Source organism: Magallana gigas, chromosome 9, assembly GCF_963853765.1.
Source record: "Magallana gigas chromosome 9, xbMagGiga1.1, whole genome shotgun sequence".
NCBI lineage: Eukaryota > Metazoa > Mollusca > Bivalvia > Ostreida > Ostreidae > Magallana > Magallana gigas.
In genome coordinates, this window is record NC_088861.1 from 7,060,971 (window position 1) to 7,078,560 (window position 17,590).

At 37.6% G+C, this 17,590-nt stretch overlaps 1 protein-coding gene across 2 annotated transcripts in view; it reads left to right on the forward strand.

Annotated features, from left to right (window-relative positions):
* The window catches only part of LOC105330782 (dynein axonemal heavy chain 5), a 43,263-nt gene that overhangs the window by 12,082 nt on the left and 13,591 nt on the right, over window positions 1-17,590 (forward strand). The window contains exons 16-38 of one of the 2 annotated variants that reach the window (XM_034479304.2): window positions 89-318; window positions 554-705; window positions 1,014-1,221; window positions 1,469-1,641; window positions 1,941-2,197; window positions 3,395-3,427; window positions 4,577-4,780; window positions 5,168-5,248; window positions 5,355-5,878; window positions 6,046-6,345; window positions 6,448-7,801; window positions 8,148-8,320; window positions 8,687-8,865; window positions 9,210-9,397; window positions 9,755-10,192; window positions 10,451-10,750; window positions 11,895-12,138; window positions 12,485-13,023; window positions 13,162-13,272; window positions 13,669-13,791; window positions 14,177-14,419; window positions 15,480-15,773; window positions 16,041-16,134. In XM_034479304.2, coding sequence (XP_034335195.2) covers window positions 89-318; window positions 554-705; window positions 1,014-1,221; window positions 1,469-1,641; window positions 1,941-2,197; window positions 3,395-3,427; window positions 4,577-4,780; window positions 5,168-5,248; window positions 5,355-5,878; window positions 6,046-6,345; window positions 6,448-7,801; window positions 8,148-8,320; window positions 8,687-8,865; window positions 9,210-9,397; window positions 9,755-10,192; window positions 10,451-10,750; window positions 11,895-12,138; window positions 12,485-13,023; window positions 13,162-13,272; window positions 13,669-13,791; window positions 14,177-14,419; window positions 15,480-15,773; window positions 16,041-16,134 — 6,442 coding nt within the window. The remainder of the gene's footprint in view (window positions 1-88; window positions 319-553; window positions 706-1,013; window positions 1,222-1,468; window positions 1,642-1,940; window positions 2,198-3,394; window positions 3,428-4,576; window positions 4,781-5,167; window positions 5,249-5,354; window positions 5,879-6,045; window positions 6,346-6,447; window positions 7,802-8,147; window positions 8,321-8,686; window positions 8,866-9,209; window positions 9,398-9,754; window positions 10,193-10,450; window positions 10,751-11,894; window positions 12,139-12,484; window positions 13,024-13,161; window positions 13,273-13,668; window positions 13,792-14,176; window positions 14,420-15,479; window positions 15,774-16,040; window positions 16,135-17,590) is intronic. The other variant, XM_034479307.2, reaches the window with a different exon arrangement.

Below are 17,590 nucleotides of genomic sequence, written 5' to 3' on the forward strand. Positions count from 1 at the left end.
AAATACTTTCATCAATTATGCTATTTCATGCAATTCATTGACTTAGTAATGTACTTTAAAAATAATTGAAATGTTGGGAAACTTTCAGATGCTGTATCACAGAGGCTGGTGCAGGGCTGTGGAGGCCGCTAAGGGGGGACTCAATGCCTCCCTGCTGGTCCGCCACCCAGAGACCAACCAGTTGTACGTCAACTTTGACCCCCAAGTGTTGGAGTTGATCCAGGAGTCTAAGTGTCTCCAGGCTCTGAAACTAGAGGTTCCAGAAATGGCCAAGGCACTGATTGTCAAGGAAGAAGAAATCAAGAGCAATTCAGTCTCGTAAGTCATAACATCTCTCTCTCAATCTCTCTCTCTCTTTCTCTCTCTCTCTCTCTCTGTTTACATGATGAAAAGGCATATGATGATGTGATGACTTATTGCACTTGGAAAAAAAAAGAAGGGATTAGAATCTTTCTAAAATTGTTATTACATTGTCTTTTTAACTTTTTTTTCTTCTCTGTTGAACTGGCTTTGTATTGAATTTACATTCATTCTTTGCTTTTAATTGGAATAGTCTGAGGGAAATGTTGCTGGAATACAAGAGGATTAGGGATGAGATCCCAGCCGTGTTACAGCCTCCAATGAAGCCTTTCTGTGACCGAGTAGAGGAGGCACTTCTTCCAGGAGTTACTGCCCTTACATGGACAGCTCTCAATGTAGAAGCCTGTAAGAAAGTTTTTCTTTCACTTAGTATTCTGATATATTAATTTGTATTCATAATTCAACCATGTTACTTTTTCCTGGCTTTGCATGTTCACCTTTTCAAAATAATTCTTTGAGGGAGAAAAATCATGCCCATTAGCAAGTTTCATGTAATTGTAAAAGCCAAGTTATAAAAAAATCAAGTTTCAAGTAATCTATGTACCGGTAGTGAAAATGATTCACTATATAAGCAAGTGATGAAGAAAATCAGAAACTGAAGTAATTTTAAAAGATGCACAAGTATCAAGAGCCCCATTGTTTTGCTTTTGCAGACATAGAAAACACATACAAGGTGATGGGTGAGCTGGATAAACTCTCCAAGACAGTCAAGGACATTCTGGACTGTCGCATTGAGGCAGTGCTACAGGACATGTCTGTCACCGCCCTGTGTGACCTCCCGGAGGACGAGCCCGTTACCATGGACAAGTTCCTGGAGCTGACCGCCAGCGCTGTAGACAGCGCCTCCAAACAACTCGCCAAGTAAGCCAATGACATCAGCTAGTGACTTCATTAAACGGCATAATCAATCTTTCTTTTTTTCAATGGGGAGGAGGGTGTTTTTTGTTTTTGTTTTAGAATGGTTTTTAAGGAGGGTGTGAGGAAAGGGGAGGGGATGATGATTTTTTGAATTACTTTATATGAAATTTGTTCCCTGAAGCAGCAAAATTATAAGTTCTTTCTTCATAGCAAATGTGAGTTGTAAACATTGCTGAAATTTCAATTCTAGTCAAAGCCAGCTGGTAGAAAAGGCTGTGTATGAGCTAGTAGACACAATGAAAGGAAACTTGAATGCCAAAGAGAAAGCAGCCCTGGCCGAGGGTGAAGGGACATCTGAGACAGACTGCTATTACGCCCTGCTGAATTACTTCACCCAGAGAAACACAGAGGCCCTGGTCAAATGTAAGAGCAACAGCCCACAATCTTATAGAAACTTCTTAGTGCCAATGATCTATTCATTTCAAATAATAGTTCCAATGGTGATTGTGAAAATTTTTTCAAAACTTTGCGCAAATTTTTCTGAAATTCCAAGATTTTTATGAAGGAAACTTATATATAAGCAACCTTTCATTCCTATTTGTCTTTCATAATAATATTAAAACATTGTGTATATAAGATTTTAAGATCAGTTGCACCGAGGATTGTGAAAAAAGTAAAACCATGTGTGCTATATCGGGATATTTTTTTGTTAACTCCATCAGGCACCCGTCTGTCGCTGGACGCCATCAAGAGGAGACTCCAGATCTTCAACAAGTACAGCAAGGATGCTGACAAAATGGACTCCAAGCCCCCGCTGTTCCGGGCCGACATTGTGCTTGCCATTCCTAACGTGGTCCTGAAGCCCAGCCTGGATGATCTTCAGTCCGCCCTCAACAAGGCGGTGCAGCTGATACTGAAGACTTCCCAGGACATTCCCCAGTGGGAACACCTTATCTACCACCAGAAACAGCAGCAAAAGGTACGCATGATGTGTGTGGCTGTGTGTATATATCTGTGTGTGTGTATGTGCGCTCATTTTTTTTTTCGTGTCCATGGTTGAATGGGTTGAAAAAATTTTATCCATTGATTGCAATTCTCATCTCTAAAATTCAGATCTAAAATTTTTCAAATTTTGTTTAAAAATTAAAACAAATGTGCATGTGTAGGCTGTGAATGAAATATAGTAATGAAATAATGAATTTAAATGCATAAAACCAGAGAATTTGCAAGGTAAGAAGCAGATTTTGATGGATTCTTTGTTTATTTTGTTTACTTTTTATTGGGGGGGGGGGGCTGTTGTATCTGAATTTTTGAACATCATGCAAGAGTGCTCGTGTGTTTATGTACAATTGTTTTCTTTTTACTTTTTTTTTTGGAAACATTATCTTATCATTGAATCGCAAATTAACCTGAATTATAGGACAGAAAGAAAAAGCAGCTGTTTTTGTAAATCAACACATATCCCAAAAATCAGGTATTCTGAATCTTAGCGGGAAGAAGACTTAGTCAATCTGTAACTAGCAAGTTTCTTGTAGGAACAGGATCTGTATGAAGCACCAAGACATATATGTCTCCTATAATAATGTGTATACATATTTCATATTAATTATAATAATGTAAGCTTAGATACTTGTAGATATCTATAGGTCTGTAGACTAGATTCAGACTCGTTTCAGTTTCTCAGTAATTGGTATACCATAATTCATGTGGTATACAAATATTGCAATAGGTATCACAGCTATATTCTGCTAAATATGTATACTGGCCGAGGACGAATAACCGCTAATTACCATTCTGTTCAAGTCTCCGCAATGAAATGTCACAATTTAACAAGCAAAATTAAATGGTGGCAAGCATAGGTTTTGGCGAGAATTCGTCTTATGTCAGTATGAATATAAGAAAATAATCTAATACGATGCATGGAATTAGAATAGAGCACGGAAATGGGGGAATGTATGATTTGTTAGTAATTATGTATGAAGCTTTCTGCAAGCTCGCCTCTAGCATCTAGATGATTTTAAAAACTGTTAAATACAGTTACTTTGTATCTCATTTATATTAATAGGTATTAATTTCATGGTAGAATAGTTGTGTAAGTTTTGATGTTTTAGAAGATATGAATTTAAAAAAAAAAGAAGTACTTGACACTTTAATGATTTGAATTTCCCTGTCCTAGATACCTGAGAGGTCCTCACGAGGTGAAGGAAAGGTAGATGTGTTACACAGCTTCTGTACACACTAAGGGGCAGGCAATGTTATATTAATGTTGTGAAGGGGTTAAGTGTACACACACAGAAAAAACAACAAAAATAATCAAAGGGAGAAAACTCCACACTGACAACTTTTTTTTCACAGTTGTCTACCCTTTCATAACACTTCTAGCTATTCTCTACATATGTTTAAATTTCAGAGTTAAACTACATGGTGTAGTTGATAAATTAATGGATATTAGTTTAGAGACATATGCTTATGCATGAAATATGTGTTAGATTTTATTATACATTCTTAATTGTCCTTTCACTTCGATGATTCTGTTTCCTTTTATTTTATGTAAATATTTTCTAAATGGAGGATTTAACACCAATGTAGAAAAAAAAGTCATAATTGACCATGATACAAGAATTCTTCAGCTCAGTTAAGATTTGTCATGAAAATTTTAAAAGAAATTTCAAAATGAAAGTAGAATTGTGTCCCCAATATATAATTTAATATAAATATATGTTTTATTGACGCATGTAACAAGAAGAAAGGGTGTATGGAAGCTTTAACTTTAGCATCTGCTTGCCGTTACTGATCTTGGGTAGCATATGGCATTGATGTCCTCACCGCCATGTTGATTTACATTTTCCATCAAGTTTACATTATGTCTTAATCATCTTAACAGTTTTATTTAATTGTATATTGGGATAAAAATGAAAAAAAATCTTTCAAGCTTATTTTTCAGCTTTATTTTTTAATTTTTTTTTTTGTCTCTAATTAATTGTTCCTGGCAGTGTTTCAAAAGAATTAATGATATTAAATGATTTGAATAATATGAAATAGTCAAACAATGAAAATTTTAAACATGGCTAAATATGATATTGAACTTATCAAATGTATGGATGTTGTTTTTTTTTTCATCTTCAGATTAATGATATATAAATCAGTGAAAAATATTACATAACAATGAAAAATATTCTAATAAATGATGTCAAATGTATGGAAGTTAGTTTCAAACAATAGTTTTTTTCAGATTGATAAAAAAAAAGAAAAATATTTATTTACCTAATAATCAGACAGTTGATGGATTTTTGGTTTCGATCAATTTTTTTTATAGAAATTTGTGTCTTGACCTATTTATATTATTGCATGCACACAGGAAATGGAGCAGTTGGCAGCCGACCAAGGAGAGGAGGCCAAGATGATGCCCAACTCCATGATCAAGCCACTGCACAAAATCATCGCCGAGCACAAAGATGTGACCAAGATCGTGATCCAGCTCAACTCCATCATCACTCAGAACAAGATGGAGGCCCAGGAAGTGCTCGACATCTTCACCAAGGATAGCCACCTCTGGGATAAGGTAGATATAGTTCATCCTGACCAGCTGCTGGGGGCTATTAATCATATTACCTGGTGTCTGGTTAGAGAATATTTGAGTTGTTTTGGATTTAAGGGAAAAAATTAGAATAATATATTAAAGAAGTTATGAGATGTTCCATACAAAAGTTCAGATGCCAATGCAAAAATTTATGTTTGGTTTTAAAAAGCAAAAAATAATGAAAGAGGTTATGATATTTTTGTAATATTTTATACAAAACTAAGATGCCTATACAAATGCAGATTTTTAATAAATTATAAAAGACATCTTTTTGTGTGAACAGTTGATTATTTGATGAATAACTTTTGGGAGATTGTTTTGTGATTACATGGATATTGAACTAATGGGGGAATTTCTGTTGTGTTACAGGAACCAGAAGCCACCGTCAAAGAATTCATGACAACCAACCCTATACTTACTGAGATTGAGGCCCAGATCAGATATTACCAGGTAATTGTATTAAACCACACACTCCGGAAAGTCTGGGATATGGTGTCCAACCAAATTAATTGCTTGAAGAAAGGGATTTAGTAATAGTGATGTTGTTTTATTACAGAAACTCGAGACGGAGAAGGAAGAGATGCAGCCCAGCTACCGAGTAGGAGCCACCTTGTTGAGCACGGAACCACTCAAACTGGCCTTGATCACCGAGGCAAAGAACTGGAAGATGGCCTACGCCAAGGCCCTGAATGAAAAGTGTGCCCATGAGATGGACGAAATCTTGGACTTCATCGAAAATCTCACCAAGCGACTGTCTCGACCCGTCAAGGACTTGGACGATGTCCGCGCCCACATGGCAGCGTTGGCCGAGATTCGGGAGGCAGAGATCCGCATCGACATGACGATCACTCCCATGGAAGAGAGCTACGCCATGCTCAACAAGTACAACATTTTCTTTAATGATGGCAATGCTGAGAGAGTGGACACCCTGTCCTACGGCTGGAAGAAGCTGATCGCTCAGTCGCAGCAAGTCCAGAACCATCTGCTGAAGATTCAGCCTGAATTCAAGTCTGACCTTTTGGCTGGAGTGGAACAGTTCAAGAAAGACAATGACGTCTTTGTTGGGGACTACGACTCCAAGTATGAATTTTTTCATTCACAAATAACTTTCTCTATAAGAAACATCAGTAGAAAAAGAAAGTTAGAAAGTGGCGCTAAATGGATAAATGCCAATTATTTTTATTAAATGATTTAGTTTTATTTATTCTCTTTTCTTTTTAAATCATTTTCTTTATTCTTCTCCTCAGGGGTCCCATGGAAGACGGCATTCATCCAAGAGAAGCATCAGATAGACTGAACATTTACCAGGCCCGATTCGACGAGTTATGGAGGAAGTACACCACATACTCTGGGGGTGAGGAGCTGTTTGGTCTGACTGTCACCCAGTACCCAGAACTACAGAAAATCAGGAAGGAACTGAACCTTTTACAGAAACTCTATCAGCTCTACAACATCGTCCTAGAAAATGTCAACGGATATCAGGATATCCCATGGGTTGAGATAGATATCGAGAAGATCAACAATGAGCTGCTTGATTTTGGCAACAAGTGTGTCTTTGATTTCAATTTTAGATGATGATTTTTTTTTCACGAAACGTTTGTTATAAAAAAGATTTTGCTCAATGTTTAATCACTGTTTTTGATATCTAGATGCCGTAAGCTTCCCAAAGCTTTGAAAGAATGGCAGGCCTATGAGGAGCTGAAGAAGACCATTGATGACTTCAACGAGACCTGTCCTCTTCTGGAGATGATGGCCAACAAAGCCATGATGCCTCGCCACTGGGAACGCATCGCTCAGATCACTGGACACACATTTGATGTGGAAGCTGACAACTTCCTGCTCAGAAACCTGATTGAGGCTCCCCTGTTACAGTATAAAGAGGACATTGAGGATGTGTGTATCTCCGCCGTGAAAGAGAAGGACATTGAAGCCAAGCTGAAGCAAGTGGTCAATGATTGGAGTGCCCAGGACTTCCAGTTCACTAGCTTCAAGACCAGGGGTGAGCTCCTGCTGAAAGGTGACACCACCTCCGAGACGGTGGCGCTGATGGAAGACAGCTTGATGGTGCTGGGATCTCTCCTCAGCAACAGATACAATGCTCCATTCAAGCCCAAAATCCAGGAGTGGGTCCAGAAACTGACCGGCACGACTGAGATCATTGAGAACTGGCTGGTGGTGCAGAACTTGTGGATCTACCTGGAGGCTGTATTTGTGGGCGGTGACATTGCCAAACAGCTGCCTCAGGAAGCCAAGCGCTTCAGCAACATTGACAAGTCCTGGATGAAGATCATGCAGAGGGCCCATGAGATTCCTAACGTGGTGCAGTGCTGCGTGGGAGACGACACTTTGAGTCAGCTCCTGCCTCATCTTCTGGAACAGCTGGAGATCTGTCAGAAGTCGTTGACTGGATACCTGGAGAAGAAGCGTCTGGTCTTCCCCCGATTCTTCTTCGTGTCTGACCCCGCCCTGCTGGAGATTCTGGGTCAGGCCAGCGACTCTCACACCATCCAAGCCCACTTGTTGAGCGTGTTTGACAACACCAAGACTGTGAGCTTCGACGAGAAGGTGTACGACAAGATTCTTGCTCTCAACTCCCAGGAGGGAGAAAACGTCCCTCTGGAGGAACCAGTCATGGCTCAGGGTAACGTGGAGATCTGGCTGGGAGACCTGCTCCGTATCTCCAGGAAGTCTCTCCACAGTATCACCAGATCCGCAGCCATTAGCATCGGAGATCCCAGCTTCAAACTCATTGAGTTCGAGAACATGTTCCCATCCCAGATCGGTTTGTTGGGTCTCCAGATGTTGTGGACCCGAGATTCCGAGGAGGCTCTGAACAATGCTAGAGTGGACAAGAAAGTTATGCAGAACACCAATCAGAAGTTCCTGGACATTCTGAACGAGCTCATTGCCATGACAACCACTGAGCTCACCAAAATTGAGAGAACTAAATACGAGACCCTCATTACAGTGCATGTCCATCAGAAAGACATCTTTGATGACTTGGTAAGAAAATGATATCTTTAAGTTATATTTCTGTAAAAATTTGAAAAATGAACACAATATATGGATCTGTAGCACTTTTCTCTCTTTGGGACTTACACACATAATTTTTAATACGTGTAATAAGCTTTACCTGACAGTGTGTACCTTTTTCAAAGATTATGTTTTAAGTTTATTAATGTGATTGTTAGATACCCTTATTAAATAATGAATTTTTATCTTAATAAAAAAAATTGTCGTATGGCATAGGGCTAAGAACTTCGATAGATAGTGCAAAATTAAGGTTAAATGAACCAATGGGAGACCACTGTAACCTCTGTTGTTAACTATTTTGTCCATCCTTTCTTAGGTGAAGATGCACATTCGGTCGCCCAACGACTTTGAGTGGCTGAAGCAGTCCCGCTTCTACTTCAAGGAGGACACGGACCAGTGTCTGGTCTCCATCACAGATGTAGACTTTACCTACATGAACGAGTTCCTGGGCTGTACCGACCGTCTGGTCATCACCCCCCTCACTGACAGGTAAAAGATTGTATCTCGGTCAGGAGATGCACATCTCGGTCTCAAAGCAGATCTGTCTCACCTAGGTCACAATGGAGCAGGAATCAGGACCATCAAACTTGGAAAAATTCACTTTTGATCTCAGTCTCGCTTTTAGAAAAAGAATATGTAGTGGAATAGTGAGATTGGAATCATAAGTGAGCTTGTATTGTTTGATGGCCCCAGGACCTGTCTTAGTCTCATTCTGTCATTGTTTTTGTAATGTATCAACACAAATAATTAAAAAATATACCAGTGAAAACTATAATTTTAATTTTTTTTTATAAGATTACTAGATAAGTTCATTGTTTATAGCATTAGTTCATAGTTGCACTTGACCTATTTCAGATGTTACATCACCCTGGCTCAGGCCCTGGGTATGTCCCTGGGAGGTGCCCCAGCCGGTCCCGCCGGTACAGGAAAGACAGAGACCACCAAAGACATGGGTCGCTGTCTGGGTAAATACGTGGTGGTCTTCAACTGCTCCGATCAGATGGACTACAGAGGACTGGGGCGTATCTACAAAGGTCAGGGGGTCTTCTATGTAACAAGCTGCTGCTTGACTTTCCAGGTTTTTTTTATTTTGAAGGTTGAAATTGCCTGGACTTTTTTAGACTAAGTTTAAGATACATGTGTAAAACTTTGAAGGAGGATATAAGATTTTTCATTAAGTGTCATGAAGTACATATATACTTTTTTTTATTACGTTCAAGAATGAAAAAAAAAGTCTTTGTAAACCTTTTTTTTAATCAAGAGTATCAACAAATTTTTATGTTACAGAACCAATGCATTTGAATCAATGATATTAACAAATTTTATAGTAAAATTTTGTTAAATGAAAATGGGTTCATACGATTATTTCTATTGATAGGATTGGCCCAGTCAGGATCATGGGGTTGCTTTGACGAGTTCAACAGAATTGAGTTGCCTGTGTTGTCCGTGGCTGCCCAGCAGATCGCCATTGTGTTGCTGTGTAAGAAGGAGAGGAAGACGCAGTTCATCTTCACAGACGGAGACAATGTAGACATGGACCCAGAGTTTGGCATCTTCTTAACCATGGTACATGGCCTTTAGGAAGTAGAAAATAATCATATTTTCACCATTTAAACCCAAAATTAAATTTTTTTAAAATTTGATACGAATAAAATTTTTACTGAATTTCAATTCTCATAAAAACTTGATTGAAACACTTAATTTCTTATAAAATTGTTATTAAGTGCACTGTGGTCCTAAATAGTTAAAGATTGTACAAAATTTTTAATATATTTTAAGCACAAGTCATAGTGACATCTGCTTAAACATTTATATGTGTACGTATGAACTTAAAATTTTAGCCAAACAAAAATTAGTTTAATACAGTTATTTACAAACAGAAACTGAATAATTGATTTGTAATTTCTTTTCATATGTACACAGAATCCAGGTTACGCAGGACGTCAGGAGCTGCCTGAGAATTTGAAGATCAACTTCCGTACAGTGGCCATGATGGTCCCTGACAGAGCCATCATCATCCGCGTCAAGCTCGCCAGTTGTGGTTTCATGCAGAACATCATTCTGGCCAAGAAATTCTTCACTCTCTACAAACTGTGTGAGGAACAGCTGTCTAAGCAGGTCCACTACGATTTCGGTCTACGTAACATTCTGTCTGTCTTACGTACTTTGGGAGCATTCAAGCGAGCGAATCCAGAGGACGCAGAAACTGTGATCGTGATGAGAGTGTTGCGTGACATGAACTTGTCTAAGCTGGTGGATGAGGACGAACCTCTGTTCATGTCTCTCATCGATGACTTGTTCCCGGGAATTACCCTCGACAAAGCAGGATACCCAGAAATTGAAGCAGCCATTGAGAAAAATGTACATTTTTGTTTCTTTTGACTTTAAAATGATGTTGAATATGTAAAGCAAAAAAACATTTTGTAAGGAAGAATTGGATGGCTTAATGATTAATTTAAGAAAAAAATTGGGTCATGAAATTTGTAATGAAACAAAAAACACTTTTTAAAGTACTATTGATACTTATTTTAAGGATAAAATCTAAGAAAAAATTAAAGGCTGAAGTAAAAATTGATGTAAAAGATATTTTAGATTAAAGTGTTGAATGCATGTTTGTAGGTGCTGGAAGCGGGATTGATTTTCCATGCCCCTTGGATACTGAAACTGATCCAGCTGTTCGAGACTCAGCGTGTCAGACACGGCATGATGACCCTCGGACCCACTGGAGCCGGAAAGACCAAGTGTATCCACATGCTGATGAAGGCTATGACAGACTGTGGAGAACCCCACAAGGAGCTCAGGATGAACCCCAAGGCCATCAGCGCCCCCCAGATGTTTGGTCGACTAGATGTGGCCACCAATGACTGGACTGACGGAATTTTCTCCACTCTGTGGAGAAGGACCCACAAAACTAAGAAGGTCAGAATCCAAGGGGCTACTACATACGAGTGAAATGTTGTTAACATTGTTGTGGTTGGTTTGAAAAGCACACCACACAGATGTAAAAAAAAAAATATTTGTGTGATATTGCTGATTGGGTAATTGATGGTGCCTTGGTATTAATTTGTTATTTTGAGCAGAAATTTGACACAGAGTTGATACTAAGTGTTTCTTCAAAAATGATAATTATTATTGTTATACTTTCATGTTAAATACTGAAATCTGATTGGTTAAGACGCAGTTAATAATATTTTATATTACCCTCAGTGTTAGCAACGCACTTGGCAACGGGTAACATTATATAAATAGTGCCTGTTTGGGAGGGTAACAGTTGAAATTGACACCCCGAGAAAACCATTGTCAACCGACGCGAAGCGGAGGTTGACAATGGTTTTCGAGGGGTGTCAATTTCAACTGTTATCCTCCCAAACAGGCACTATTTATTTTGTTATACTGAATGTCTTAATTTTAAAGAAAATTTTACTGCTTTTATATAGGAATAGCGTGAATTCTACAGCGAACCGTACACGCATAATTTTCGCGCATTTAACATTTTTTAATGTTACCCGTTGCTAAGTGCGTTGCTAACGCTGAGGGTAATAGAAAATATTATTAACTGCGTCTTAACCAATCAGATTTCAGTATTTAACATGAAAGTATAACAATAAAAAATGTTACATGTGCGAAAATTATGCGCGTACGGTTCGCTGTAGAATTCACGTTATTCCTATATAAAAGCAGTAAAATTTTCTTAAAAACTTTAAAAAAGACATTCAGTATAACAAAATAAATAGTGCCTGTTTGGGAGGATAACGCGAAGCGTCGGTTGACAATGGTTTTCTCGGGGTGTCAATTTCAACTGTTACCCTCCCAAACAGGCACTATTTATATATGAACACCCTAACTATATTTGTTTAACTCTAGGCTCCAGCGCCATGAAACTAAGTCAAGCTTATTTTTTATCTCGCTCACATCTTTGATCGAAGTCTGGCTTTTACAAAAGAGCATGTACTGAGAAATGTGAGACTGAGATAAAAAAGAAACTTGTCTTAGGTTTTATGGCTTTGAGGCCAGGATGCTTACAAAAAATTAAAATCTTTTTTGTGTTTATCAACTCTTTCAGGGTGAGCATGTGTGGTTGCTGTTGGACGGCCCTGTAGATGCCATCTGGATTGAGAACTTGAACTCTGTGCTGGACGACAATAAAACCCTGACCCTGGCTAACGGAGACCGTATCCCCATGGCTCCAAACTGCAAGATCATCTTTGAGGTACACAACATCGACAACGCCTCCCCAGCTACTGTGTCCAGGAACGGCATGGTGTTCATGTCCAGCTCCATCCTCGACTGGGAGCCCATCCTTAAAGGTTGGTGCAGTTGGAGATTGTTTCAATAAACTTTGGATTTATTTTTAGTATTTGAAAATAATTCATTCAATATTACCATACTCGGAATCATCAGTGATTATCTTCCATCCTCATTTAGCTCTTATAACAATGTATATCTTCATTTTCCAAAAAGAAAAAAATGTAGAATTTGAAATTTCATTTTCATTAGAAAAGAAGAATGTTTTTATGATTTTCTAACTTGATAGTCTTTGTTCCCCATTATAAGGTATTGTGCAAAAGATATATATCTAAAATATAAAGTAAAATAAGTTTTGGAAATAAATATTTTGTGAAAATCTGAATTATTTAACTATTCCTCTCACAGGATGGTTGAACACTCGGCCAGCCAACCAACAGGACACAATCATGCAGACTTGTGAATCCATCTTCCCCAAGCTTTACCTGCAGGTCATTCAGAAATACGAACCCAAGATGCAAATTCTGGAGTGTATGTACATCCGCCAGCTTTGTGACTTGTTAGAGGGCCTGATTCCCTCAGGGGAGGAGGCTAAAGACATTAAAGTACCCCATCTTCAGAGAATCATCATCTTTGCCCACATGTGGTCTCTGGGAGCTCTGCTGGAGCTGGAAGACAGGAAGAAGTTGGAGGACTGGATGAAAGAGAATGTCAGCAACCTGCCCCTTCCTCCAGCGTCCGGGGATGACACCATCTTTGAGTACATGGTCGGAGAGACCGGAGATTGGGAGCATTGGTCAGGACTGGTGCCCGAGTATGTCTACCCCTCGGACTCTGTCCCCGAGTACACCGGAATCCTGGTCCCCAACGTGGACAATGTCAGGTCGGACTACCTCATCGGAACCATTTCCAAACAGGGCAAGGCTGTTCTGCTGATTGGTGAACAGGTAGGAAGACTTTCTCATCAATTTGCTTGATCCTGTCTTCTGTTTTTGTACATTGTTGTGTTTTTCTTTTATAGTGACCAGTTTGTAAGCTACTGAATTATCAATTTTGATCATTGGTCTTTTTTTATCTTGGGATAGGGTACAGCAAAAACTGTGATGGTGCAGGGATACTGTGGTAAATTCGACCCAGAGCTACACATGTTTAAGAGCTTCAACTTCTCCAGTGCTAGTACCCCTTACATGTTCCAGGTAAGTCACTATACACTTCAATCCAGGGGGGAAAAGGGGAATTGTTCAATGTCCAAAACACCTTATCATGCAGGGAAAAGAGGCAGTGCTCAATGCTCACAGTTCCTCAATTCTTGGGGAAAGAGGCATTGTCCAATGTTCAACACACTTTATATCAGGGGGAATAAAGAAGCATTACCAAATACCTACAATACCTCAACTAGATATTTCCCAATGTCAAATTAACTTCATTTAATGGAAAAGGGACTGTCTAATTTGAAAATGTAATGCCAAAGACTCAAACAACTCATCTTTGGGAAAGAAAAGAGGCAGTTGCTTAAATCTCACTCAAGCTTATTCCAATGATCTGTGCCCCTATTAAAAGTGTTCTTTCATAACTTTTATTATCCATTTCAGAGAACCATTGAGAGCTATGTAGACAAGAGGATGGGTACCACCTATGGACCACCGGCGGGGAAGAAGATGACCGTGTTTGTGGATGACATTAACATGCCCATCATCAACGAGTGGGGAGATCAGGTACTATCTCCATGGCATTTTATACTCATTCAGCAAGCTTATAAAATGAGTACTTTACAGTTTTCTTCTGAAAGAAAATTCCAAAGAATCAAACTCTCTTACCCGTACTGCCTTTTACATCTAAAAAGGACTAAGATTTCTTTAGTTTGTGAATTTGTCTATACATGCATTATAATAGAAAGGGACCAATTAAAAAGGGCGATAAGATATTTAAAATTGCTTATATTTTTGATACTGCATTGTCTTTTTGGAAAGGACTAATGATATTGCTTGATTTTGACATTTTATAGACATCCATTGAAATTGTAGCTTACTACAATGATTTTCTTATGATTTTTTGAACGTGACCAATGAGATCACTTGATCGAAACATTAATTTTTGTAGGTGACCAATGAGATCACTCGACAGATGATGGAAGCCAGGGGTTTCTACAACCTGGAGAAGCCTGGAGAGTTCACCAACATCGTGGACATTCAGATGATCGCGGCCATGATTCACCCTGGTGGAGGCCGTAATGACATCCCTTCCCGTCTGAAGAGGCATTTCAACATCTTCAACTGCACCCTGCCCTCAAACAGCTCCATTGACAAGATCTTCAAAACCATCGGCAATGGATATTTCATTACAGTAAGTTTTCCTTTTCAATCGAAGATAAAAAAAAGTTTCTATGTATTTATATTTAATTATTGATAAAAATGGTCGATGAAGGTCATGTATTATATATATTATATATATATGTTTGAAGAAAAAAAATCCATTGTCAAATTTGTGTTCCCCCCCAAAAACTCTTGATAGATTATGTAATTAACTAAATATTCTACCATGTAATAAAAATAACCCTGTCTAATTTGTTTGTCTTTTATTTTTTTTAATTGCAGCATGTATGTTGAGTATCCAAGTTGTTTAACACATTTACATTGTAAAAGTTCTATTAATTTTTCACTTTGTTGTAATTTTTATATTCCCTCGAACACCTCACCCTCCCCTATTCCACCCACCATTTCTTGTTTCTTTATCTTTAGTTAATTTTTTTTCAAATGACAACTCCTGTGGTCAGAGTATGTCATATTCCATTATCATTAGGTAATATGTGTATCAAAATTTGAAATTACATTATGAAATACCTGTAGATATGCAATGCAATCATTTTTGCTGGGACATATACAAGTATCAATATCAATTACTGCACAAATTGTGATGCATGAACAGATGGAATGTCTCATTCTAAGATGTTAATTCATTGATATGTATGTGCAGCATGTAATTTTTATGTTGTTGGTATTTTTTTCCTGAAACACTTTATTTGAATTTTCTCACCTATATTGTGCACATTATTTTAGTTATCAAATCAATTTATCATTAATTTATCCTGTTTTTTTTCTCTTCTTTATTAGTTCTATGGTTTCTGACAAATAGAGGGTCGCTTTAATTTTTCCTGACTTTAGATCTATAACTGTATAGACCAATATGTAATATTGTAATGATGATATTATAACCATAGATATCAGATAGGCTGGAAACTCAGAAAAGTTTTAAAAAATATTTATTTATTAGTTTGTAATTATTGTAGATTGAAATATCTTGCATACTCTAAATCTTACTGTGGAAAGTTTAATGCAGATTAAAATAATACTCTAAATCTTGCTCTGAAATCTATGACTAATAATTTTGCTTTTTGCCCTAATAGGGGAGAGAATTCCCGGAGGAGGTTTGTGAACTGGTTAACTCCCTTGTGCCGGCCACAAGAAAGGTGTGGCAACGGGTCAAAGTCAAGATGTTGCCCACCCCTGCCAAGTTCCACTATGTCTTCAACTTGCGTGACTTGAGCCGAATCTGGCAAGGAATGTTGAACACTACCCCTGATATCATCAACAATGCTGGCAAAATGATGTCGCTATGGAAACACGAGTGCTTCCGTACCATCGTGGACAGATTCGTAGACATTTCTGACAAGGACTGGTTTGAGAAGACGATTAAACAGGTACTGCTTGATGGTATTTCGACATCCTTTATTTCTAGTTTTTGGGTCTTTTTTGTCAATTAAACTGTGGGCAAAATAAACAATGTGATCTGCGTTGGATCATTTTTTTTTAATACAAATTGATAAATACATGTACTTTTGTCAAGGAAAAATCAAATAAGCAAAATATATTAATGTAGTTTACTATCATAATGGAGGATCATATTTGAATAGTATTATATAAGTTATAACAGACATCCAAACTGTGAATGATGACCTACTTTGTAGGTGGCGGAGGAAGAATGTGGTTCGGCCGCTGTGGCTGAAATGGAGGCTGAGCCTTACTTTGTAGACTTCCTGCGTGAGGCCCCTGAACCTACAGGTAAATGTCCCCCTCTGTTACAGTGTGGACAGGTGCTGCTCTGCTCTATATTAACTTAAAATGTTTTCACTGTCATTTGAATCATTTCTTTTTTTTATGAATATCTAGTGTAGAATGAAGTCCTGTAGCATTACTGGTAAATGGTTAATTTTAAGAAAATGCAACTCTCCAAATCACTTTAATAGTACTTTGATTTGTTGATATTCTTAGTTTTAAGAGAAAATTCTTAAGCGAGGAATAAATTTTGGCTGTATGTTGTGTTCATATTTCTCATTATTCTAAAACTGTATCGGTTAATTGAATAATATTAAAATTGCAAGATTAACTTCCACTTGAATTGTGTACCAAGATTTTTTTTTTCATAAAGCTAAATCAGTGTGTCATGAAACATTTTACTTTGACATGGTGTATATAAAGTCACAAGTAGTGGATCTAACAATATTTTATGATGTTTCCTCCCAGGAAAATCCAAGAAGCAGAGTAAAAAGAAATCTCAATCACGTAGAGTAGAGACTTAGTTTAGATTTCTCACTCTTCTGTCAAACATCATTGTCAATGTTGTTCATATACCTGTAAACACAATGGATCACACACAGTTTTAGCTATTATTATACAATTAGATGGTGTTTTATCTTCACATGAATGTGAATTTATGTTTATTATAATTCAATTTAAAAATTATGTATGTCCAGTTTATTACACACTGATATAAACAAAATATTGAAGAAAAAAATGCATGTTAAGTTTAAATTTATTAAGCATGATGTCACTCACTACATATATGCAATATATTTATTCACCAATCAAGGGCCCTCAGGGGGCATATACATTAAAAAAAAAAAAAAAATAATAATAATATCATGATTATAACAAATAATGAATGAAATACTGCTCACAATGTCCAGGCAACAATATGCAAAATGTTTCATTAATACAATGAAATATATGTATAGGATTTACACATCAGTGAATACAACAGCTATACAGAAACAAAGTGGCCTGAAAACAGAGAGTACCAAGGGACGGTGCCTGCACAGTCGATTAGACTGGCCTACTTGTACTCAAAGTGTTCAAGCCAGTATGCTTATACATAACATAACCCCCCCCCCCAACCAAAGTAAATACACTGCATAATATATCTGTATATATAACTATAACCATTATATTCCACCTTTAAGAATCATTTCACTGAGTTGTACAAGTACTTGTAGATCTTCAGTTGTCATAAGCCAGTAAAATTTTTGGTTATTGTCCATATATTGAAAATTTTTACAAGAGTCATTAGCTAATTTGTACAGAGTATCTCTTAATGCCTTATTATGATCACATGAGAATAAAAAATGTTTTTCATCATCCACTGATTTGACATTACATCTATTACAGTATCTTTCTTGTCGTGGAATGTCTTGATATCGTCCTCTTTCAATATTAAGTCTATGAGCGGAAATGCGAAAAC